The sequence below is a fragment of the Coturnix japonica genome, chromosome 23 (genome assembly GCF_054131305.1).
Source record: "Coturnix japonica strain WE chromosome 23, WE-NBRP24, whole genome shotgun sequence".
In the NCBI taxonomy this organism is placed as follows: Eukaryota; Metazoa; Chordata; class Aves; order Galliformes; family Phasianidae; genus Coturnix; species Coturnix japonica.
The window spans coordinates 5,433,182-5,455,111 of NC_140685.1; the positions used below are offsets into that span (position 1 = coordinate 5,433,182).

The window sequence follows — 21,930 nt, forward strand, 5'->3', positions numbered from 1 at the left end:
AATCACGGCAGCACGTTAGATACATCTGACTTTAATACTTATCAAGCAGAGATCTGAAAATAACTATACGTAAACTTTTTTGTCTCTTTTTTTTTAACCTCTTTTTTTTCCCCTCCTTTTTTTAAACACCACATCGAGCTGCTGACCCCAAAGCAGAGCCACGGCCATAAATTAAAGCGGCTCCAAGGGGGGGCTTTAGGGGGGGCCGGGGGTTGGGGCCTGCCCCAGCGCTGCCCCACAGCCCCTCCATCATTCCCACCCCCCCCCCCACAACCCCCCCCTTTTTGCCCCACTGTGGAGCCCCTTTAGAAAAATAAGTGCAATTCTAACGCCTAAAGGAGGAAATAAAACCCCGAAATCAAACCCAAAAACCCCCGACAAAAATAAACGATAAACCAAACAAACGACAAAATAATCACAGCACGGGAATGATAGAGCTGATGGCAGAACAGTGGGGGGTATTAAACTCAGAGACAGGCTACCAGCAGAGACAGGAGTAAATGGCACATATGATATAACCATACAGAAGCGAACGGGAGTCCTATATGGGACTGATTAGAGGCTGGGTGGGGTTGGTTGGGGTTGTTTTTTTTCTTTTTTTTTTTCTTTTTTTTCTTGTTTTTTTTTTTTTTTTTTCCTTTCTTTCACTGTTTCTTTTAACACCTTCAAGTTGCCCAGACTGGTCCAGAGCCACATCGTCACCCTATGGGGATGTACAGCATGAAATACCCCAAGCTGGGGCCGGCCGTGTGTATGGGGAAATGGCTCAGAGAGGGGGGGTGTGGGGTCGGTGTCCTGCAGCCATCCCCCTCCCCTCCGAGGGGTGAACCCCATCCGGCCCCTAAGGGCTACAGTGGGCAAGAGCCCCATGGCTCCTGCAGGTGGGAGCAGCTGGTGCCAAGCTGCACCCTTCTGGCACCCCACAGCAAGGGATGGGATGGAGGACGGCACGGTGCTGGTGCTGGGTAGCTCCAGTTGGCAGCTGTGCCCCTGCAGACCGAGGGCAGCTCATCAGCATTCAGCCTGCAGGGAATGGGGTCGCAGGGTGCAGGTATTGCAGGGTATGCACGGTTGCAGTGAGCCCCCCCCCGCCCCATGCACACACGGCAGCTCCGTGCCCTGATACCCCTCGGGGCTGTGTGGGTTTTCATGCTGTCTCCAGGCCCCGATGTCGGCATGGACCAGTCTAACATCTCGCTGGGCTTTCCTACTGGCTACTGGAATGCACTCGGTTGGCTTAGGGGTCCTCGATGTCGAGAAACTCCTGCTTGGGGGGGGCCATGCCGCGGTACCAGGCGCATGAGCCGTCGCTCCTCTTGATGCAGGCGTAGTGCTTGGCCTGCCGCCCGCCCACAATCTTCTCCATTGCCCAGTCTGTCCAGAGGCACTCATCCGAGGAGGAGACGAAGCACGGGATGGAGAGGCAGCGTGAGATCTGCACAGGGTAGAGCTGGTCAGCACCCATCCCTACAGCCCCCCACCTACCCATAGGGATGCCCCAGGTGTGGGTCCTGGGTCAGGGCACTCACCTTGCACTCACAGCCCATCTGGTACCTCTGGTTGAGGCTCTTCTTCTGGGTAGGGCTCAGTGAGTCCCAGGTGGCAACCAGGTCACACAGCGTGATGTGCATCTTGCCATCGCCCTCCGATTTGCCTGGGGAGAGGCCACATAAAGCCACTCACACACACACACCTGGGGGCTGCTGGGTCCAACCCCCCCTTGGATGTGGGTCAGTGCCCATTCCTACCTGCAATCAGGTACTCCTTCTTGCCTCCTGTGTCCAGTGGCTGCCCACACACTGCTGTGGATGGCGCCGTGTAGATGAATTCGATGTCCTGGTCGGGGCCCTTAAACATCTGAGGACAGAGTGCAGGTGTGAGCAGCAACACCCAACCCCCACCCACCCCACGGTGTCCATCCCAAAGGTGCCCACCCCATACCTTGATCTGCTTCACTTCATACTGGATTCGCTTGATGGGGTTCCCATAAATGTCATTCCCCGAATCCACCTCCTTTGCAGAGACGGCCTTTGCTCGGATCACTGCAAGGGAAAGGCATGGAGATGGGCAGGCGCTGGGGGCAAGAGCACAGCCCCCCTCAGCGACATATCTCCCCAGCTGGTAGCCTAACCCTCAGAGGGACAGCATGGCCAACCCCCATTATCAGCATCCTGGGAGCACTATTTGTCCACCACCATTAATTAATTCACATCCCAGCCCAGTGCCTGCAAGGCCCAGCACAATGGAGAGACCCAAGGGCAGTGGAGCTCACCTCTGGGTATAGAAAGGAGCCCCCAGTACCCAGTACAGGGCCGACCTACCCGGTGCCCACTGCCTTTGCACCATACAGTCACAGAGGTGCCCGGCCACAGCTCCCTGCCAGCCACTGGCTATTGGCACACGGAGCCTCCACATCATGCAGGCACAAAAGCTGTGTCACCCCACCAGCACAGCACAAGGACACGGAGCCACACGTGAGTGCCCGGCACGTGGCACTGACCTCACCGGTGGGAGCTTCATCCTGACCCACAGCTGCACAGGTCACAGCCACCCCTATGCCCAGAGGTGGGGATGGCAGTTGTGTCCCTATAGAGAGGTGCTGGGGGTGCAGTGGGGACACATGCAGGGCCAGCCCTGCTGCCTGCTATCACCTGGCACAGCACAAGAGCTGATCAGGTTGCGCTCTATAAATACAGCAGGGTAAGTGGTGGGCACACAGTGAGACTGTTTGGGCTGAAGGTCAGCAGCTGCATCGCACCACGTGGGCACCCGGCAGCACTGACTCAGTTTACTCTGGAAAGGAGAAGGTGATGGGATGGAGGCAGGCAGGTCAGGGCTGGGTGCCCACAGCCAAAGCTGCTGCTCCTGCCACCCCTCTGCAATAGAGATGAGCCCCAACTGGAGCAGCTCAGCCCCTTCTTGTGCCACCATAGGTGGGGATTGACCCACAGAGCCCCATAGCTCTGCTCTGTGCACAGAGCCGGAGCTGAGCGCTGCCCGCGGTGCGGTGCAGGCGTGGGGGCCGGCTGCTGGTTCAGTGGGCTCCAGCCGTTTCCATTCACGTGCTGATGAATCACTTGACAAAAATGCAGCCCAATTCTAGGCGGATTTGTTCTGAACAGTGCGGCTTTGTGGAGGGGACGGCTGCGCTGTGCTGCGCTGTGCTTTCCCCGCCAAGACCCCAGCAGTGCAGCCAAGCTCCTCAGCGGGCCAGAAACCAGAGCTGGGAGAGGGAGGGACATGGGGAGACGCCCAGGTGGGGACACATGGGCCGAGGTGCCCCCCGAGGTGACGGCAGCACATGCTGTGGGTGCTGCCCATGGGCCTCCCCAGGTCTCTGTGCAGCTCAAAGAACCAACCCAGATGCTCCTGCACATCCCCAGGCACAGTGTGACACCAGCATGTCCCTCACCATCCCATCACCATCTGCCAAAGCCCTTCCTCAGCACGGGCAGGAGTTGTGGTGTCTGCCTTTAACTCTGCACAAAAGCTGCTGTACAAGCACAGCTGAGCTGTGCCCTCACAGCGCCCCGGCCCCCACCTGCTGGCAGCCCCCCCCCCCAACCCGCTGCCCTGGGGCACACAGGGCTGAGCCAAGAGACCGTGATAACACTGTGCTGACCTCACGGTGCTGACTCAGCATGGCCCGCAGCCCCAGCACAGCGGGAGCAGGCACTGGGATAGAGAGCTGTGCCTGCAGCCCTATAGCACAGCTCTGCACAGGCTCCCCCCCCCCGATTCCCCAGCCCCACATAACAGCAGCAAGCAGCAGGGCAAGTCACAGGATGCTGAGCATTGGTGATCAGTCTTCACTGCCCACAGACCCCCCAGGAACGTGTTGGCATGCGAGCAGTGGGTGTTCACTGGGAGCCAGTGGGCAGTGGCAGCTTTCCACGCTGACCAGGCTGGGCTGGACACGGCCCAAGGCCCAGAGCAGGGCTTGCAAGGCACAGGGCATCCCTCAGCACTGCAGTCCCCATGCAACATGCAGTGAGGAATGGTCCTGTGCCAGAACACATCTAACCCTGCACAGCTCTGCCCTGCATGCAACCACTCACAACAAAGCGGGGCTGCAGGCATAGGGTGGCATCCATCAGCACAGAACATCCACTGAGACAACGCAGGGAGATGCAGCAGCCCCAGGTGTCCTCGGCACCTCAGTCCCCCAGGACTCCCCTCCCATCCTGGCACACAGCAAGCAGAGCCCCTTCCCAGGACGTCCCACCCCAAGCCCCAGAGTGCGGCCCCCGCCTGCGGCCGCCTGGGAAGCATCAGTGCCCACAGAGCACGGGAAGCGTTCCCAGCTGAATGGCCAAGGAACAAAGCTCCCTTCTCGGGGCTGCTGGCAGCTACTGGAGCACAGGGGCTGAGTGCCAGTGCCAGCAATGCCCGCTGCCACCCAGCCCCATTGCAGGCACAACCCTAGGGTCACCCCAGCACGGCACAGCACCAACAGAGGGAGGACGCAGCAAGACATCCTCAGGAGGATCTTCCTCCCAGCACCGGGCACCTGAGCCCCCAGAACACAGCAGGGCATTGCCACTTGAGTATGATGAGCCAGGGAGCTTTGGGCAGGCAAAGGCTGCGGGGATGCAGGAGCAGCTCGGGCATGAAGATGAAGCTGTGGCCGTGCTCTGGCAATGGTGTGTGTGTGGGGCTCAGCCCCAGCAGCCCCACAGGGCTGTGCCTGCAGGAGGAAGCACCCGCGCCAGGCCCTGCTCATCCCCTGCTCATCCCCAGCCTGCGCGGCTGCTCCAAGCACAGCACTCCCCATCGCGGCGTGCGTCATCCCGGCCTCTGACGGTGTGCAATGGGACCCAATCAGCAGCAGCCCTGAGCAGTCAGCCCACGGCCCTGCTGCATCGGCTGCACGGGGTGGGCAGGCATCGGCTCTGAGAGCAGCAGGGCGGCACTGGGGGCTGGCAGCCCCCCACCCACATAGGGCACAGCAAGGTGCACCAGGTGCCATCCAAAGAGAGAGTTCTCAGCTCTGCCCCAAAGCCAGCTCCTTGCTCCAGACCCTGCCCAGCCACCACCAGCCCCATCCCAAGGCAACATGGCTCAGGACTGCTGGGATTGGCACAGTGCTGCCAGGGCCTGGACCCAAGGGTCACCTATGCCCGGTACCAAACACCCATCCTATACTGTCCCATCACCCTCGGCACTGCCAAACACTGCTCCTGGGGGCTTCACTGCTGCATGGGGCCAAAGACAGCCCAAGTATCACCTCCCTCACCCTCAGCATCCCCATGCTGCAGACAAGAAGCAAAGCAGGAGATGGTCTGCTGCTGCAGCCCCAGCCCAGCCACATCCCTACTAGGGAGCTGAGCAGCATGGGCAGAACAAACCCCAGCAGCCACACAGGGACACTGCCACCCCTCACACACATAAACCCAGTGAGCCTTCAAGTCCTATAGAAAACTGCTGCCCATCTCTCAGGCCGGAAAGCATGAGCACAGAGGCTGGATCACCAGCCCCAGGTCACCAGCCACGGTGACATGACCCTCAGCCCAAGGCAGAGCCATATTTCACCCTACTGTGGCGCTGCCTGTGAGCACAGCCCTGGGCTCCAGCCCCACTCTGGATCACAGAATGGTGCCTCACCAGTGGCTGCCAGGTGTGAGCAAAAGCAGATGAGCCCTGGGATGGCACAGGCAGATGTGGCTGCATGGAAGGACCCATGTGGCAGCAGCAGCCTGGCCCCAAGGCAGCTAGCAGCAGGAGAGGAGCAGCCCTGGCACAGCAAGCAGCAGCAGCAGCTCCCAGGCCCAGGCTGGCTCCATGCTGGGGAGGAGCTGGCCTTGAGCCTCCTAGCACAGAGGGAAGAAAGGAGCCAAAGGGCAGGGATCAGAGGCAGCAGGACGGGCTCCTGTTGCATGGGAGGCTGTGAGCTCCTGCCAGGATCAAACCCTGCTGCCAGCCAGCACCCAGCACCATCCCCAGCTGGGATCAGAGCGGACAAATCCCATCCACGTCATCTGAGAGGAAGACACAGGCTGGAAGTGGGGGTGATGGCACCGGGGATGGCACAGACGGGACCAGACAGCTTAGGAACTGACACCTGCTGGGCAGCCACAACCAGCCCCCGCTTGGCTCTTCCTGGGACTGCTGAGACAGCCGGGAATGCCGAGACAGCAGTGACTCAGCAGCTGAGTCAAGGGTGAGCCGGCACCCCGGGACGGCAGCGTGAGTCACGAGTGGCCCGGAAGGATGACCCCGACGTGAGCGTGATGGAGGCTCAGCCTCTCTGTCTGCGGGAGATCCGCTGCTCTGGGCTCAGCAGCAGCTCTGGAAATCCAGCTCTCCATTTTGTGTGGGCACCTCCCCGTCCCCAGTACATCCCTCAGTGCTCTGAGCTGCGTGGGGATGGCAGCAATGGGGCACTACGGGATTTACCCTCACGTCACAAGCAGGGTGGAAAGGGTTGGGGGAAGGGGGGAAAGAGGGTCTGCCAGCACATCCTGGATCCAGAGCAGGGGACCAGGCAGGGAGAGGGCTGCATAAGTGCTTGGGAATGTTACCTCTCCAGCTGGGCCTGGGAACGGCCCCGCCAAGGAGGGCGGCAGGAACTGGGGCCGGTCTGTTTGTTTAATATGCTAAAATTTAATAAGGGCATTATTCATCGAAAGAGGAATCCAGATCCCGGCGCTGCCAAGCCCTCCCTTTCAGCAGCATCCAAGCCGAACAAAGTGGGACGGGGGAAAGGAAATGCCTGGAAATAAGGAACAGACGGGAGGTGACCGAGCCCGGCGCTGCTCTGGGCCGGCTGCTGGCTGAGCGCTCCAGGCCGCTGCCCTACGGCAAAGCTCCGCTTTGTGAGCGGAACCGGAGCGCTCCGCTCCCCCGGGGCCGCCAGCTCCCCGCGCTGCCACGTACCGTCCCGCTCCCACCCGACGTGCCGCGGCCGGGCCCATCACCGTGGGACGCGGGGAAGGAACCGAGCTCCGCTCCCGGCCCTGGGGCACGGCGATGGGCCGGGAGAGGCGGGCACACACCGGGCGGACACACACACACCGGCCGCCGACACACCGACACACCCCCGGGCCCCGCACACGTGCAGGTGCTGCGGTGCTCGGCCGGGCCCGGTGCGACAGCCCCGTCCGTCCATCCATCCATCCATCCATCCATCCATCCATCCATCCATCCATCCATCCATCCATCCATCCATCCATCCGTTCTCCCCTCCGACCCGCCGCCCCGCGCCAACTTTCCGCCCGCCGCCCCCACGTCGAAGTTTACGCGGCGCTGCCCCACGTCGGGGGGCTGAGCGCTGCGCGCTGTGCGGGGCCGGGCGGGGCTCCGCGGGGACAAAGCGCTCACCTACGTCTGCGTTGCAGAAGGCCTGCTGCGGGTGGATGGGCGAGCAGCTGCACGCGTCGGTCGGGCGGGCCCTGCCGAGCAGCAGCACCGCCAGCCAGGCCAGCAGGCTGGGCAGCGCGGCTCCGGGCATCGTGCGGCGGCTGCGGCTCAACGACGCGCCCCAAAAAGCTTCATCCACCGCCGGCCCGGCCGAGCCGCCCACCCCCCCCCGCCCCGATCCGCCGCTGGAAAGTTTGGATCCGCCGCCGCGGCCCCCCGAGCGGCTTCGAGGGCGCTGCTGCAGCCGCCGCTCTCCGCTGCCTTCTATGGAGGTGTTTTCTTCCCCTGGCTGCCGCTAAGCTTCGCTTTTTAATGTGCTCCGGGGATTCGCTGCTCCTCCTCTGCATGGCACGGGGCCAGCCCGGCTCTGCTCCCGCCCCTCGCTGGATACGGCTCCGCGCCGAGCTCAGCCCCCCCGGCCCGGCCCGGCCCCGCCCGCGCATCCCGGCACGGCCCCGGCTCCTCCGCCGTTCATCCCGGGCGGGGCCTCGGAGCGGGACGGAGCGGGGCAGCGCCGGTGACCGGGCGGGATCCTGCTCCGGGCGCTGGGCGGCGATACGGGACCCCGGCCCGGCTCACAGCGCTGGCAGCCGGCCCGATCCGAGCGGAGCGGCAAATTGCAGGGAGGGCCGCATTATGTCTGTGCCCAAGCATTTCCTCTCCTTCCTGCTCCTCCAGCTCATCTCCTCCCGCCGCCCCTACCCACCCCCCCCGCCCACCCCGTCTGGCTTCCCCCCGCTCCCCCTCGGCCTCTCGCTGGGCTCTGCATCCCTGCGATGCCCCGCTGCCCTCGGGTCTCTGCCTGGTGCCCCCAAAATCTGCCCATCTGCTGCCGGTATCGCTGGACCTGTCGCACAGCTGCAGCTCTGCATTGCCATCATCCCAGCCAGGGCAGCCCCAGCTCTGTCCCTGAGGCTGTGTTGGTGTGGACAGCAGTGCTGTGGCAATGCCAGCCGCTCCTGAGCCACATCTGAGTGTCTGCCCTGCTCACACCTGGTGGAGGTGTCAGAGCTTTCACCCTTTAGGGTGAGAACCAACTGAAACGTGAGCAGTTGAGCCCGGTCCAAGCCCTGCACGAGCCTGCAGGGTGTGGGAGGTGAGCACACAAACACGGCAGGGTGGTGGCATGAAAGATGCCAATGGGCTCTAGGCTGTGGCAGTGGGTATCTGCTCCAAGTGCTCATTGGGGCTGGTTGGGGGGGCACAGGGATGCTGCAACCTGGCCCTGGTTGTGCCATGAGACCCCAGCAGCCCCCCAGGGCTGGGATGGAGAGCACAAGGGCCTGCGATGTGTGGGATGAGGAGGGGATAGGTGCTGTAAAGCCAGTCCCCAGGCTGGGCTGAGCATAGTGCAGGTGAGGGCAGAGCAGCGTAACAGCAGCTGGTGTGGGCAGGGAGCAGCGGCAGCCCAGGGTCTGCAGAACGAGGCCAAGCAGCGGGGTCAGGGCTGTGCTGGTCAGGGCTGTGCTGCAGGGCAGACAAACGTGTGTGCTCAGGGCACAGTGCCCTGCAGTGAGTCACTGTTGTTGGGGCTAAGCAGAAACACATGTCCAGCTGCGTGCGCTCCTTCCGCACAGCTCCAGAGATGCTGGACACTAAACCAGGGGCAGAGCAGGGGGATGGGAGAAAGCAGCCCCACTGAGCTCACAGCAGACCCCAGCCCACAGCAAGATCCCCCCAGAGCTGGGCCATTGGTCCCTGAGCACCATCAGTCCTTGACCAGTGCTGGGGCAGGCAGGGGTGGCACAGGGGGGCTGACACCAATGGACCCCTTGGTCCAGACCCAGCTGTCCAGAACCAGGCTCTGAGCTGCCCCCAGTGCCTGGAGCTCCTAGGTGGCTGCTCAGCCTGGTGCACTGAGGGCACTGCAGTGTGGTTTGCAAGAAGGCTGCACCCAGCACCACTGCGGGGAGCAGCCAGGCAGGTTCTGGTGTGTTTGTCTTCTCACGTCCCCTATGACCCTGCTTAGGATGGTGGCTGTGAGGCCTCCACCTGCCCTGGTGAGCCAGGCTGGGAGCATACAGCACATAGTATCTCCCAAGGGACCCTCCCCATGAGGCCTTCCCCTAAACATGATGACCAAGCAGCCAGTTACCGACACATCTGCTGCACCATTTATGCAAAAGGGGAAGGAAAACCAGCTAACACAGTGAGAAACATCCTGATGAAATCCCCTGCAGCTGTGACGTCTCAGCTCACCCTGCCCTGGCTGTCACGGCCCCAGTGAACACCCTGACCCCAAGAGGGCCCAGAAACAGGGTAGGCCCCAGCCTCCCTCAAATACACTCCTCTCCTGATATGTGTCTCACACACATACACTGTGTGCTCCCACTAAAGTGCTGGGGACACAGAGCAGAGCCTCTCCTCCCAGGACACACTGTGAGTGTGAAGGGGCCCCAGGGCTCAGGTCAGAGCCCACCCCTAGGCAGGTCAGGAAAGGTTCCACAGCTGCAGCATCACAGCTCAGCATTGCAGGGATATGAGGACGGTGCCCTGGGCATCAGGCTGGCACAGGGGCAGAGGAGCTGAGCTCCCTCCTTGGTTGCAGATCCAGAACGTGGCTGTCACCAGAGCCAATGACTCCCTGCTGAGGCTCTGGGCACCAACATTTGCAGTGCAGGGAAACCTCATTGCCTTGTCTGCTTCAGCAGCCAAGCCTGGGCTGGTGGCAGGGAGCAGCACCCTGTGGTGGCAGTCCTTTGCCACCAGGTGCCACTGCCGAAACACTCGCACCATGCAGGCTGCAGCAAAGCCAGTGCTTTACATGGGATGCCAACTACAGAGCTCGGAGTGCTTCATGTGTCCCTGGGCCGGGAGGCACATCATGTGCTTCTGAGCACACCAACAAGGCCCAGCCCGCACCCCCCCATCCTCCCTCACCCCTCCGGTTTCAAGTCTGTTAAATAAACTCAATGCCCTCGTATTTCACGCTCCCAATCCTGGTTTCAGGCAGGAGGAATCGCCCATCCAGCGTGAAGGCCATGATGTAACTGGCGATCTTGCCATTGTCCTCCTCTGATTTCAGTGCCACGATGATCTGATCATCCGTATCTGGGATGAACTTGAAAGAGGAGAAGCCGTGAGTGGGAACCACGTCACCCACACGTCCTACTGTGATGTCCCCAAAGTCCTGGCTGGAGCTGAGCAGCAGGTTGGTGCCACGTCGCTCATCTGCCTTCTCGTTGTAGCGCTCGTGGCTGGCACGGCGAGGCAGGAAGAACCAGCGCTGCAGCGTGTCGCTCCAGGAGGCCGACTCGTGGATCAGGTAACCTGCAGCAGGGAGCAGGGGCTGTCAGTGTAGGGCATACAGGACCCTGCCACGCTGCAGGGGCAACCCCCTACACCAACCCCACCATCCTTGCTTCAAAAGATGCTGCAGAACTGGACAGATATAGGAAAGGCCAAAGCTGTGAATGTTTCCACTTCCTACCCCCCATGGCAGGGCAGGGGCACCCCTGGTCCAGGAGACACAGCTGTTGGACCTGGCTCCAGCCATAGCACCCTCCAGAAACTGGTCCCAATGACTGTGAGGAGAACCCAGGCAGGGCAAGGGGCACACAGCAACAAGAGAGAGCTCCATACCTGGGGGTCGGATCCCAGCCGCAGCCCGCAGTGCGTTGTAGTTCGCCACCCAGTTCTCGTGCCTCACATCGCCCTTGTAGCCAATAACCTTCACCCACTCAGGGTTCTCGTTCACCACCTCACCCGTGGTGGTTGTCCACTCCTTGCCCAGGCCCCCCACGTACAGGTGTTCATCTTTCACTGCCAGCCACTCTGCCTTGAAGCCTGCAGTGGAAAGAGCAGCATGGGCCGCACATGGATGTTAGGTTGCTCTGCAGTCCACACAGCCCCCTCAGCAGCACACAGTACTGCACACAGCCCCCCAAACCCTGCAGGATGACAAAAAGGTGCCAAGAGACAAAGCTCCCCCACCCTGTGTGTGCAAGTCAGGCAGCAAACAGGGAATTACAGGGCTCACCTTTCCCCACAGTGCCATCCCCATCCGACAGGATCACCCAGGGCACCGCCTTGTTGCCCTCGATCTGATAGACCACCCCAGTCCGGTCATCCACGGAGTACAGCTTCCCATTGAAGACAACCAGCTCCGACAGCTCCATGCCCCTGCCCTTTTCCGCCAGGTGGGACTGCAGCACACTCTCCTCTTTGTCCCACTCCACCGTCACACTGTCCCCGCTGGCCGACAGCACCAGATAACCCTTCTTCAAGTAACTGAACCAGGTGTGCTCCTCAGAGCCCCGGGACTGAGTGTCCAGGTCCGCAATGACCCCGATTCGATAACGCACGCCCTCGGGGTTCCTTTGGGGTGGGGACAGCGGGTAGGTGTCATTATAGCGATCCTCTGCCTGCAGCCAGAGGTGCCGGCTGTGGGGGTTGGGTGGGACGGGCCGTGCTGGAGGGGAGCGATGCAGGCAGAAGAGCAGCAGCACGAAGCCCACGCAGGCGGAGGACAACACAATGGCCCTCCAGCGCAGGCGGAACCGGGGGTCGGCACCTTTGGTCATGGACGCGAGGACGGGCAGGCTACCCACGCTGATCCGCAGCGGGCTCATAGACTCATGGCAGGGCGGCACGGGCATCAGCCTGCGGGCGAGGAGAGCCTGGCAGTGAGAAGAGAGCGGGTGAGAGCTGCAGCCCAGCGCTGTGCTTGGGGATAATAGCGAAGCAGTGGCCCTCAGAGGGCTGCTTTGCTGCAGGAGCCCTTCTGCCATGCTCGTTCCCTATTGACCCCAGATAGGAGCAGGCCCATGGTGTCCTGATATGCTGGGCGTCCTGATAGCAGCATCCTCACCCAGGAGGAGGAGGGCGCTGCCTTATGGCTGCACACGTGGCAGCCCCGCCCGAGCAGGATGCTGACACCTGAGCAGGAAGTGCAGTGCCCGGCTGTGCGGGATTACAGCCATACCAACCCCAACCCCAACCCCATAACTCCATGATGCACCAGCCGCTGCTTCCCGGTCACATCTACCCCTGGATAAAGCTGCACTGTCCCACCGTACCCATCACCGCGTGCCCCCACACTGTCCAGCCCCGAAGATACCGGTTGCCCCCCGGTCCATGCCGTGCCCCCCCCGCAGTGCAGCGCTCCCTTAGTCCCTCTCAGCCCCTTTTGGGCGGCCCTGGGGGGCGGACAGAGCCGGCATTGAACGAGCCGGCATTGAACGGGGAGACCCGACAGCTCCGCACCCCCCTGCGGCCTCCAGCCGTGCCCAGCCCCCCGGGCAGCCCCCTCCCCATTACCGGCCACCCCGGGCAGCACCGTTCGGGACCGCACAGCCGTCACCCCGTCAGTCACCCCGTCACCCCGCGGTCTCTCCCCCGCTCCCCGCCGCCCCCGGCCCCGTCTCTCACCGCGCCGCCTCCCGAGCGCAGCCGCCTCCACCCCGGCCAACAGCCACCGCCTACAGCTCCCTGCACCCCCAGCGCTTCGCTACGGCACATGATAGAGGCCAAAATAACGCTGTATGAGCAGTGAGAACTACAGCTCCCTGCAGCCTCCGCGCTCTGCGCTCGCTCTCATTGCTCTATGGGGTGATGTGGGTCCATGCTGTAGGACAGACACACAGACCCCACTATAGAGCACAGCTGCATCCCCCATGCACTGCCCTGCACGCTGCCTCTCACATCTGCAGCTGCTTTATGGCACAGCCCCCCACGTCCCCCCGAGGCCGGTGCTGGTTGTGGGGCTGCTGCTGGCAGGCATGGGGTGCACACATGGTTAATGCTGTCTGCTGCTGGGCCCACATCTGGCAGGGAGGGGGGGGAGGGCTGCTCCTCTCTCCTCCTTTGCTTTCCAGAAGTGCATTTCCGCCCGGCCATAGGAGGAGAGGAGGCTGTCACAGGGGCAGGCTCTGCCCCACAACGAGGGGGCAGGCAGCGCAGCACCACGCAATGCCCTAAGCAGCAAAGGAAGCACGGGGAGAGAGCGGCCCTGCCCCGGAGGTAGGTGTGGGGCAGGGCTGGGGGTCACCTCTGGACACAGAGATAAGCGCTGTTGTGTGCACATCTGTGTGTGCCACTGGGCGCAGTGTGGGCTCCCAATGTGCAGAGTGCCCGGGGGCCTGGACCCCCACCCTCACTGTGGGTAGTCAGGCTTGCACCCTGCCCCACATGCAGGAGGGTGGTGGGGATTGTAGGGTTAAAACCTCACGTGTTGTTGGAGGGGCACAGCTCAACCTGCAGCAGCACTGGGGGGGGGGGAGTTAGTGCCGTAGCTCCAGCTTTGAGCCCTGCAACCAAAACACCCCATGGACACATCAGACTCAGCACTGGGCCACCCCAGGGCAGCTCTGCAGGGACTGGCGGCTGCTGGTGGGAGCACAACTTCTCATCGGTGCTGCTGGGTGCAGTGGGAGCTGGAGGGTTGCGACCTCTCTGTCATTCTTTGGCTGCTCCATGCAGCTCCCACCCTGCTGCCTGCTGGGGCTGGGCTGCTCCTCTTCTGCAGGCAGCTCCACAGATGTCCCAGCTGTTATGGCAAAAAGGAGGGGGGTGGTGGGGGGCTTATCTCCAGATGTCAGAGGAATCCTGGCTGCAGCCACAGCTCAAGGAGGACCGTACCCATAGCTGGTGAGCAGGAAAGCAAGGTGGGCATGCTGGTCCTGCTGCCTCTGGACCCCCCTGTGTGCCCAGCCCCTTTGCTCCTCCCCCAGCATTTACTCTTCTTTCATCCTCGCCTTTAATGCTGCCTGGAATGTTTTCAGGATGTTTTGACTTGCAATCCCAAGGCTTTAAGCAGCCACTGAATTTCAGTCTCCAAACCACTCCTGGACAGCATCCAACCCCTGACAGGAAAAAACAGAGTCCCTTCAGCAAGGCTCTGTATATGCCTTTGCAGATACGCGTGCTGCCTGCCCGGCGTGCCTGCGGGGTGCAGAAACAGACGTGCTCAGGGTCTGGGAACTCTGCATGCTGCCCACGGGTACACCACGCTGCTGGCAGCACTGTGTGTGCATGGCACGCTCGCCTCCATTTCCAGCCCTGAGACAGCCTGGAAACGAGCTGCTTTTCTAAGTAGGAACATCCTGGCTAAGGATTTCTTCTCCCTGCTGAGCAGTCTCCTGTGAAGCTTTGCTTTCCCTGGGGCTAAGCCCACTCAGGGTCCCAGGGAACAGTCTGGCTCCATAGGAGCCCGGCACAATGTGGGCCCAGGGCAGGGGAAAAGCTGTGGGTTCCCAGCAGCACAGCAGGTTGTAAGCTGTGCTCACCAGCATATGGCTGACACAGCTGGAGCAGAGCAGGGAGAAGAGAGCCAGGGCTGAGCTCCCACAACGGTATCTGCTCACAAGCCCTGGGCTGGCCTGTTTGTGCTGCTTCTCTCCGGCACACAGAGCTGAGTGTGGGCAGGTGGCAGGCCATGGTGATTAGGCTTTGGTGCCAGGTTGCCCTCGGTGCCACACGGTCCATGGTGCCACCAGCCCTGCTGCCAGCAGTGGGCAGCAAGCTGGGGACAGCCCTGCTCCAAGACTTCTTTGGGACAGAGCGGGTGTGGGGGGAAGTATGTGAAGGGATGGGCCCTTTGCAGAGGGCTGGCGCAGAGGGAAAGCCCTTTGGAGCTTTTCCCCATCCCTCCGCCCTTTCCCTGTTCCTTGAACATGACTCATGAGCCAGGCATCCTGGCCTTGAACGCCCTCTGCTCCCGCTTCTGGAGCATGCCTGTCCTGGTCCGCACAGCCCACAGACCCCAAGGGAGTCCCACCCTGACCATCGCTAACCCAGGACCCAGGCACTGAAAGCAGCATTCATCAAACTGTTGGGTTCTGCCTCAAAGTCCAGCAGGACCCCCCTGCCCAGCTCACACCCAGGACACGGACTGAGGCACAAGGGGCCCTTTGTAGACTTGGGCACATGAAGCTGTGCCCTGGCATGAGCTTGCCATGCTGCCATGGGTGTCCAGCAGCAGGGAGGTGCCACTTGTTCTCCTGGCACCTTTGGAGCCATAGGGCGCGGTGCAGTGTGCTTGCACCATGCCTCAGAGCTGATATGATAGTGATAAGGCGAGGAAGGGCTGGGCTGCACTGCCACCTGCTATCACTGATGTTAGCTTTGGCCCCAAACAGGATGTGGGCTCCTGGCTGCCAGGGGCTGGCTTGTGGACAGAGCCACCAGCAGCACTTGAGGCTCAGGAGAAGCAGCTCAGGTTCCCTTGCAAAACCCACAGAGAACCAAGGCATAAGGACTGGCAGGGAGCCCCATAGCCGGTCTACTCCTCTGCTCCCATTCTGTCTTTCCCCACCAGCCCAACCCAGCTGTAGCACCCTGATCCCCACCTGCTCCCTGCCCCCTCTGGACACTGCTGGGCTTTGCCATCCCCCTCAATCACTCTGGTGTCTCGCAGGGTGCTGCTGCAGCATGGAGGGCCTTTGGGCACTCAGAGTCCTGCTGCTCTCCTGCCTGCTGCTGCCCAAACCTGTGTGCAGCCAGACCAGCCCCAACCCTGATCCAGCAGAGCCTGAGGAGTCCCCATCCAACCATCAGACAGCCAGGTGAGGGGGCCCTGGGGACAGAGGTACTGCCATTGGGATGGGGCAGCCCCTGGCACCACGAGGGGCCCAGCCCCCATGTGCAGCTCCTGTTGTGCTTTGCTTTCTGCCCCCCCAGGGCCATGCAGGAGCAGAAGGACAGCGGTGCCCAGGAGGGGCTGCCCCCACAGCCCCACTGCGTCCGCTGCTGCGAGCCACCCAAGCACCACTTCTCCTACCCCCAGTACCAGCCCCAGATCAACATGACCATCTTGAAAGGTGAGGGCTGTGGGGCACTGCCCCCAACCAGACCTACAGCCCGGCACCTGTCCCACTCCCAGTGCTGGCTGGGAGACGACACTGGTGCCAAACCATCCCCTCTGCTCTGCCAGGTGAGAAGGGGGAACGTGGAGAGCGGGGCATGCAGGGGAAGTATGGCAAGACGGGGGTGGCCGGCAGCAGGGGCCACACGGGGCCCAAAGGACAGAAGGGCAGTGCTGGTGCCCCAGGGGAGCGCTGCAAGAACCACTACGCCGCCTTCTCGGTGGGCCGCAAGAAACCCCTGCACAGCAACGACTACTACCAAACCCTCATCTTCGACACGGAGTTTGTCAACCTCTACGACCACTTCAACATGTTCACGGGGAAGTTTTACTGCTACGTCCCCGGGATCTACTACTTCAGCCTGAACGTGCACACCTGGAACCAGAAGGAGACCTACCTGCACATCATGCGCAATGGGGCCGAGGTGGTGATCCTCTACGCACAGGTGAGCGACCGCAGCATCATGCAGAGCCAGAGCGTCATGCTGGAGCTGCAGGAGCAGGACGAGGTCTGGGTGAGGCTCTACAAGGGGGAACGTGAGAACGCTGTCTTCAGTGATGAATATGACACTTACATCACCTTCAGTGGGCACCTCATCAAGTACAGCGGGGACCCCTGAGTGCCTACACTCCAATCTTGCTCCCTGGGCTGGGGGCCTGCAGAGCCGCTGCTGCTCCCCTCCCTGGGCACACCACTCTCCTTCCAGCTCTCCTTCTATGTACCACTACCCCCAGCTCTATGAATACCAACCCCCTCCTCCCCCAGCTCCTGGGGGCTGATTGTGTGCACCTGGAGGAGATGCAGCTGTTTGTAACCTCTGCTGCATCCCTGACCCAGGGGCTGGCTGCTCACCTGGAGCACACAGGGATGTTGTCCATACCTGTACCCGGCTCAGGGCTGGGTGTGCTGGGTGTCACTGGCTGTGAGCTGGCACCTGCTGGAGTGATGTGAGCACCTCCACTGCACAACCCCCACCAACACACCCGATGAGCAGGGGGAGCAGTAATAAAGCCACTGAACATCACTTCTGCAGAGCTGTGTCCCCTGGGCTGGTGCTTCCCCGGGGCAGAGCCACCATCAGATGGGTGCAGCAGCCCCATTCCCTCACTGTGCCCCATGCCACAGCCACATCTTGATGCCAGCACCCACCGGGAGGAGCTGCCTGACGTGCAGTGCCTTCAGCCTCAGCCCCGTCCTCCTCAGTTTGGGATCTGCTGGGCAGGCTTCTTGTTTTAGCAGATGCACAGGCAGAGCAGGGCCCGGGGCAGCACTCCGCCTCCTGCTCCATGCACTTGTGACTGCATTAAACATCCCACGGGTTCGGTTTCTACTCACACTTCCATCTCAATTCACTTTGTGTGCGGGTGCAGTTGAGCGGCTCAGGGGCACCCCGAGAGCTGGGAGGAGCCCCACGGGGAGTGACTGAGCCCCACGAGGGTCGGTGTGTCTGTGGGGCAGGGTGGGGATGGCGGGGCTCACCCAGGTCACGCAGCGATCGGCGGTAGCAATCAGGGCAGTGCTGAGCTCAGGGCAGGATTCCTGCGGGGTGGGACGGGATGTGGGGCACGGAGGGGGGGGGGCAGGTGAGGCCAGCAGAGCCAGAGCGTGTCCCGTCCCATCTCGGCGCTGCCCCCGCCCTCGGGACGCGGTGAGGGCGGAGCTGGTCGGGCCGCCCCTCCCGCAGACAGGCCGGGCCCGGCGCACGCTGCCGGCAGTGCGGGCGGAGCGGTGGATGCGTGATGGCGGAGGCGGCGGTGCGGGACGGGACCGAGCGGCGTGGGAAGAGAGCGGCGGAGGAGGAGGAGGAGGAGGAGCGGGGCGGGCGGCGGCGGCGGAGGTTGGTCCGGGGCTGGGAGCCGGGACCGGGGCGCAGAACGCTCGGAACGAGGCCCGGTGCGGCGGGCGCTGGCCGCGGTGCTGCCCGGCCCGGGGCGCGGGGTGCCGGGCGGCCCCGGGGCTCACCCTTCTCCCCGGGCAGCTTCCAGCCGGCGGCGGAGCCCCTGGGAACCACCGTGCTGCACACAGCGATCAGCTCCCGCCCGCAGCCCCTGCCAGGTGAGGAGCCGGGATGGACCACCCTGAGCCCCCCCACGCACCCCGACCCCATTAACCCCGGCCCGGCCCATTGCCTCCCCAGCGCGGTACTTCGACACCAACACCACGGAGCCCATCAGCTTCTTCCTGTCCGGCCTGGAGGAGCTGCTGGCCTGGCAGCCCAACAGCGATGATGACTTCAACATCTGTGCGGTACCGCTGGCCCAGCGGCAGCCCCCACTGCACAGCCGGAGACCCCGCACCCTGCTGTGCCATGACATGCGCGGTGGATACCTGGAGGACAGGTGTGTGGTACCTGGGGACAGGTCCCAGGTACATCCATACATCTCCCAGCACACTCCCAACCCGCTGCTGCCCTTTCTCCAGCCTTCGTTTCAATGCCTGCTCTGTTTCCTGCTGTTGGCCTCTCCAGGTGTGGCCAGAAGGGTTTATCTCTGGCTCTGGAGCTCCATGGATGGGGCCGGCCCTGCTGGGAATGCAGGAGTGACACAGTGCCACTGCTCTGCCCAACTCATGGGCTGACTCAGGTCCTGCCTGGCCCCATGGCGTTGCTCCAGCGTTACCCAGTGCTTCCCTCTGCTCTGACACAGGTTCATCCAGGGCTCGGCCACACGCAACCCGTACGTCTTCTACCACTGGCGCTACATCGACATCTTCGTCTACTTCAGCCACCACACTGTCACCATCCCTCCCGTGTGCTGGACCAACGCGGCACACAGGAACGGCGTCCCGGTGCTGGGTGAGAATAGAACCGGTGCTGTGCGGTGCTGGGAACCAGCTGGGACACACAGCAACGCTGCTCCCATCTCTCCCCAGGCACATTCATCACGGAGTGGACGGATGGGGAGAAGCTGTGCGAGTCATTCCTGGCGGGTGGGGAGGATGCATACCGTGCTGTGAGCCACCAGCTGGCCCGCATCGCCCAGCACTACCGCTTTGATGGCTGGCTGATCAACATGGAGAATGCACTGAGTGTGAGCAGCCCATTCCCTGCCTGCACACAGGGGGCTCAGCCCCCAGCCCCAGCTGTGGGTCCCTGTGGATGAGGCTGCCCTGTGCCCAGCTGCTCTCTGCTCTCTCCTGGCAGGCGGTGGCAGTGGGGAACTTGTCCCCCTTCCTGCGGCATCTGACTGCAGAGGTGCACAGCGCGGTGCCGGGGGGGCTGGTGATTTGGTATGACAGCATCCTGGAGAATGGCACACTGAGGTGGCAGAACGAGCTGAATGAGCAGAATAGGTGAGCGGTGGGGCAGGTGCCTGCCTGAGCAAAACCAGCCCTCGTAAGCACAAGTCCATCCCATACGTTGGCGCTTGGGGGGCTTCCTCCTGCACTGACCCTCATCCCCAGGGTGTTCTTTGATGCCTGTGATGGGCTGTTTGTCAACTACAACTGGAAGGAGGAGCACCTGGAGCGCACACGTGAGCTGGCTGGGCAGCGCCATGCTGATGTCTACATTGGTGTGGATGTCTTTGCTCGCGGGGACGTGATTGGCGGTGGCTTTGACACCAACAAGGTGTGTGTGGCTGGAGCAGGATCGTGGGTCTGCCCCTAGTGTGTGGCTCTCAGCTCACTCCAATGGCTCATCCACACTGTGCTGGGGTAACTCAGCTGGTGAGAGCTGAGGAAGCCTGGGATCCGCACCATCCTGGCACCCTATGGGACCAGTGGGACCTGGGGGAGAGAGGACATGGCAGGGGACGGGGTGACCACCCAGCCTGCACCAAGCTCAGTGATTCTCACCATTTATCTCTGCAGTCACTGAGGCTGATCCGCAAGCACGGCCTGTCTGCAGCCATCTTCGCCCCTGGCTGGGTCTACGAACACCTGGGAGAGGAAAACTTCCTGCAGAACGAGGACAAGTGAGCACAACACGCCCCCATGCTTTGGCTGATGTGGCTGCAGCAAAGGTCTCTGCTTTGATGCCCACCCTTTCCCCCAGGTTCTGGGGCTTGCTGGAAGGCTACCTGCCCACACACAGCATCTGCACGCTGCCCCTCGCCACCTCCTTCAGCGTGGGAATGGGCACCGGCATGTTCCTTGCTGGGAAGGTGGGTGCAGGGGGCAGCCTGGCTGCAGCCCTTAGGGCTGGTTGGGGGCACTGGGTTCTGCTCCTGGCTCCCTGCTGCCCAGCATTCCCTGTCCTGTAGGAGGAAGAGGCCGGGCCATGGTACAACCTGAGCGCCCAGGAGATCCAGCCCCTCTATCCAGAGCACCGGGGCCGGCTGAGCACCAGCTGCTGCCTGCAGGATGCCTGGTGTGGGGGCAGCTCCCTGCGGGTGCAGGGCACCATCCCTCCTGGAGAGGAGCGTGTGGCCATCCGGTGAGTTGGGTGCCAACTTCCCACTCCCATGGCTGGCACTGTGCTGGCAGGGCATGGCTGCAGGACGCCCTGGCAGAGCTGTGCCAGCCCTGTGCTGAGTGCCATGGCGAGTGCTGCCCAACAGACCTAACCCAGTGTACCCTCTCTTTCTCTCTTCTCTCTCTGTCTCTCTCTGGGTGGATCTGGGGTCATCAGCCTTTTCTCTTTCCAGATGCATGCACCCCCCAAGCTCTTCCTGAACCTGCTCTACAAGATGGAGGGGCCACACAGGGATGACTTCACGGTTGCCCTGGAGCTCACTACCTGGCACTCGAGCAGATGCCATGATAGCACTGTCACTGTGCTGCCGAGTGAGGATGGTGAGAACCCTGTGCCCTCTGTGCTGCCCACACTGAACACTCACTGCAGGGCACAGCACTGACTCAACCTATTTTACCTTCCCCAGAGCCCCATGGCCGCCACCACCCCCGTCTGCTCCCAGCCCCACCACCTGCCCTCTCCAGGCTGCTTGCTGCCTGCAGTCATGGTGCCCAGGGCTGGACCAGCCGGTGAGTGCCCTGCCAGCACCCTGCAGCCTGGGCATGGGGGGATCCCCAGCCCTGCTCCAGCTCTGTCCCTCTGCCTCCAGGTGTTATGAGCAGGAGCTGCGGGGCTGCAACCTGCGTGACCTCTCCCTGCTGGTGTCCCGTCAGCAGGCCAGCCCACAGGAGACAAGCTTCAGCTGCCTCCTGGGCGAGCTCCGGGTGGGTGCCCTGCACATCCTCGCTGCATGGTGGGCTGCAAACCCAGCCACGTCTATGCCTGGTGCTGATGGTGCCGCATTCCCCTCTGCAGGTGCTGGATGCGGGCAGCGTGGCAGCCTCACCACCACAAGTGCAAAGCCTGACAGCCTCACAGCTCTGGTGGAAGGATGGTCCCAACGTTGAGCAGCTCTCCCTCAGCCTCACACTGCGCTGGACCTTTCCTCCTGGACGGGCTGCCTGCTTCCGTGTGCTCAGCCAGGGCACACGATGCCACCGGGCACAGCAACCGCAGCCGCAGCTCCTGGGGCTGGCACATGGCTGCCAGTACCGCGTGGTGGGGCTGGCGGTGCCACGACCTGCACCGGGGCAGTCGTGCCAGCTGGAGCTGCTGGTGGAGCCGGTGCTGCCCAGTGAGCTGCCTGTGGGCCGGGAGCAATGGGGCCGGCTGCTGCTGGTGTACTCTGATCCAGCTGGTGGCAGCAGCTGAGCCGGGCATTAAAGGTGAACGTGGCACAGCTCCATGCGTCCCCTGCACTGTGTGGGGTGGGAGATATGGGGATATTACCGCTCAGGGCTGAGTTTTAGGGTTCCACTCACAGCCCTGAGGATCCTCACCCTTCATGGCTCTGCCCCCCCCCCCCCCTCTTAG

The 21,930-nt window shown here is 62.5% G+C and overlaps 4 protein-coding genes across 8 annotated transcripts; 2 read left to right on the forward strand and 2 right to left on the reverse strand.

Annotated features, from left to right (window-relative positions):
• Positions 1–15: 15 nt before the first annotated feature.
• TIMP2 (TIMP metallopeptidase inhibitor 2) lies at positions 16–7,702 on the reverse strand. The gene is made up of 5 exons (XM_015880040.3): positions 7,321–7,702; positions 1,942–2,042; positions 1,749–1,857; positions 1,530–1,654; positions 16–1,435 (listed from the first exon to the last, which is right to left on the reverse strand). Exons 1-5 carry the CDS (start codon positions 7,448–7,450, stop codon positions 1,238–1,240), a joined length of 663 nt encoding a protein of 220 aa, XP_015735526.1. The 5' UTR covers positions 7,451–7,702; the 3' UTR covers positions 16–1,237.
• Positions 7,703–9,450: 1,748 nt separating this feature from the next.
• On the reverse strand, positions 9,451–12,783 carry CANT1 (calcium activated nucleotidase 1). 4 transcript variants are annotated; one of them, XM_015879966.2, is made up of 4 exons: positions 12,730–12,783; positions 11,339–11,961; positions 10,942–11,145; positions 9,451–10,629 (listed from the first exon to the last, which is right to left on the reverse strand). In XM_015879966.2, exons 2-4 carry the CDS (start codon positions 11,955–11,957, stop codon positions 10,259–10,261), a joined length of 1,194 nt encoding a protein of 397 aa, XP_015735452.2. In that variant the 5' UTR covers positions 11,958–11,961; positions 12,730–12,783; the 3' UTR covers positions 9,451–10,258. The 4 variants fall into 4 exon arrangements, with proteins under 4 accessions (XP_015735452.2, XP_015735450.2, XP_085379052.1 ...); XM_015879964.2 differs by having other exon boundaries at positions 11,339–11,978; XM_085522926.1 differs by having other exon boundaries at positions 11,339–11,978; positions 12,674–12,783.
• Positions 12,784–12,899: 116 nt separating this feature from the next.
• C1QTNF1 (C1q and TNF related 1) lies at positions 12,900–17,499 on the forward strand. Its single transcript, XM_015879980.3, has 4 exons — positions 12,900–13,320; positions 15,716–15,863; positions 15,979–16,118; positions 16,232–17,499. Exons 2-4 carry the CDS (start codon positions 15,730–15,732, stop codon positions 16,780–16,782), a joined length of 825 nt encoding a protein of 274 aa, XP_015735466.2. The 5' UTR covers positions 12,900–13,320; positions 15,716–15,729; the 3' UTR covers positions 16,783–17,499.
• Positions 17,500–17,811: 312 nt separating this feature from the next.
• ENGASE (endo-beta-N-acetylglucosaminidase) lies at positions 17,812–21,798 on the forward strand. Of its 2 annotated transcripts, none has more exons than XM_015879961.3 (14): positions 17,812–18,000; positions 18,142–18,218; positions 18,301–18,502; positions 18,809–18,957; positions 19,035–19,192; positions 19,306–19,454; positions 19,566–19,731; positions 19,974–20,077; positions 20,158–20,266; positions 20,366–20,538; positions 20,734–20,897; positions 20,984–21,086; positions 21,167–21,281; positions 21,373–21,798. In XM_015879961.3, exons 1-14 carry the CDS (start codon positions 17,903–17,905, stop codon positions 21,766–21,768), a joined length of 2,163 nt encoding a protein of 720 aa, XP_015735447.2. In that variant the 5' UTR covers positions 17,812–17,902; the 3' UTR covers positions 21,769–21,798. The 2 variants fall into 2 exon arrangements, 1 of the variants encoding a protein (XP_015735447.2); XR_014936819.1 differs by having other exon boundaries at positions 17,813–18,000; positions 20,750–20,897.
• The last annotated feature ends 132 nt before the right edge of the window (positions 21,799–21,930 follow it).

Coding starts and splice junctions, on each gene's coding strand:
- CANT1 (XM_015879966.2), bottom strand. CDS start 11,957: ATGCCCGTGCCGCCCTGCCATGAGTCTATGAGCCCGCTGCGGATCAGC. Junction 11,146..11,338: donor GGATGGCACTGTGGGGAAAG/GTGAGCCCTGTA, acceptor TTTCCACTGCAG/GCTTCAAGGCAGAGTGGCTG. Junction 10,630..10,941: donor GGCTGGGATCCGACCCCCAG/GTATGGAGCTCT, acceptor TCCCTGCTGCAG/GTTACCTGATCCACGAGTCG.
- C1QTNF1 (XM_015879980.3), top strand. CDS start 15,730: ATGGAGGGCCTTTGGGCACTCAGAGTCCTGCTGCTCTCCTGCCTGCTG. Junction 15,864..15,978: donor TCCAACCATCAGACAGCCAG/GTGAGGGGGCCC, acceptor CTGCCCCCCCAG/GGCCATGCAGGAGCAGAAGG. Junction 16,119..16,231: donor CAACATGACCATCTTGAAAG/GTGAGGGCTGTG, acceptor CTGCTCTGCCAG/GTGAGAAGGGGGAACGTGGA.
- ENGASE (XM_015879961.3), top strand. CDS start 17,903: ATGGCGGAGGCGGCGGTGCGGGACGGGACCGAGCGGCGTGGGAAGAGA. Junction 18,503..18,808: donor GGTGGATACCTGGAGGACAG/GTGTGTGGTACC, acceptor GCTCTGACACAG/GTTCATCCAGGGCTCGGCCA. Junction 20,539..20,733: donor GAGGAGCGTGTGGCCATCCG/GTGAGTTGGGTG, acceptor TGGGGTCATCAG/CCTTTTCTCTTTCCAGATGC.
- TIMP2 (XM_015880040.3), bottom strand. CDS start 7,450: ATGCCCGGAGCCGCGCTGCCCAGCCTGCTGGCCTGGCTGGCGGTGCTG. Junction 2,043..7,320: donor CTTCTGCAACGCAGACGTAG/GTGAGCGCTTTG, acceptor TTTCCCTTGCAG/TGATCCGAGCAAAGGCCGTC. Junction 1,858..1,941: donor ATGAAGTGAAGCAGATCAAG/GTATGGGGTGGG, acceptor CTCTGTCCTCAG/ATGTTTAAGGGCCCCGACCA.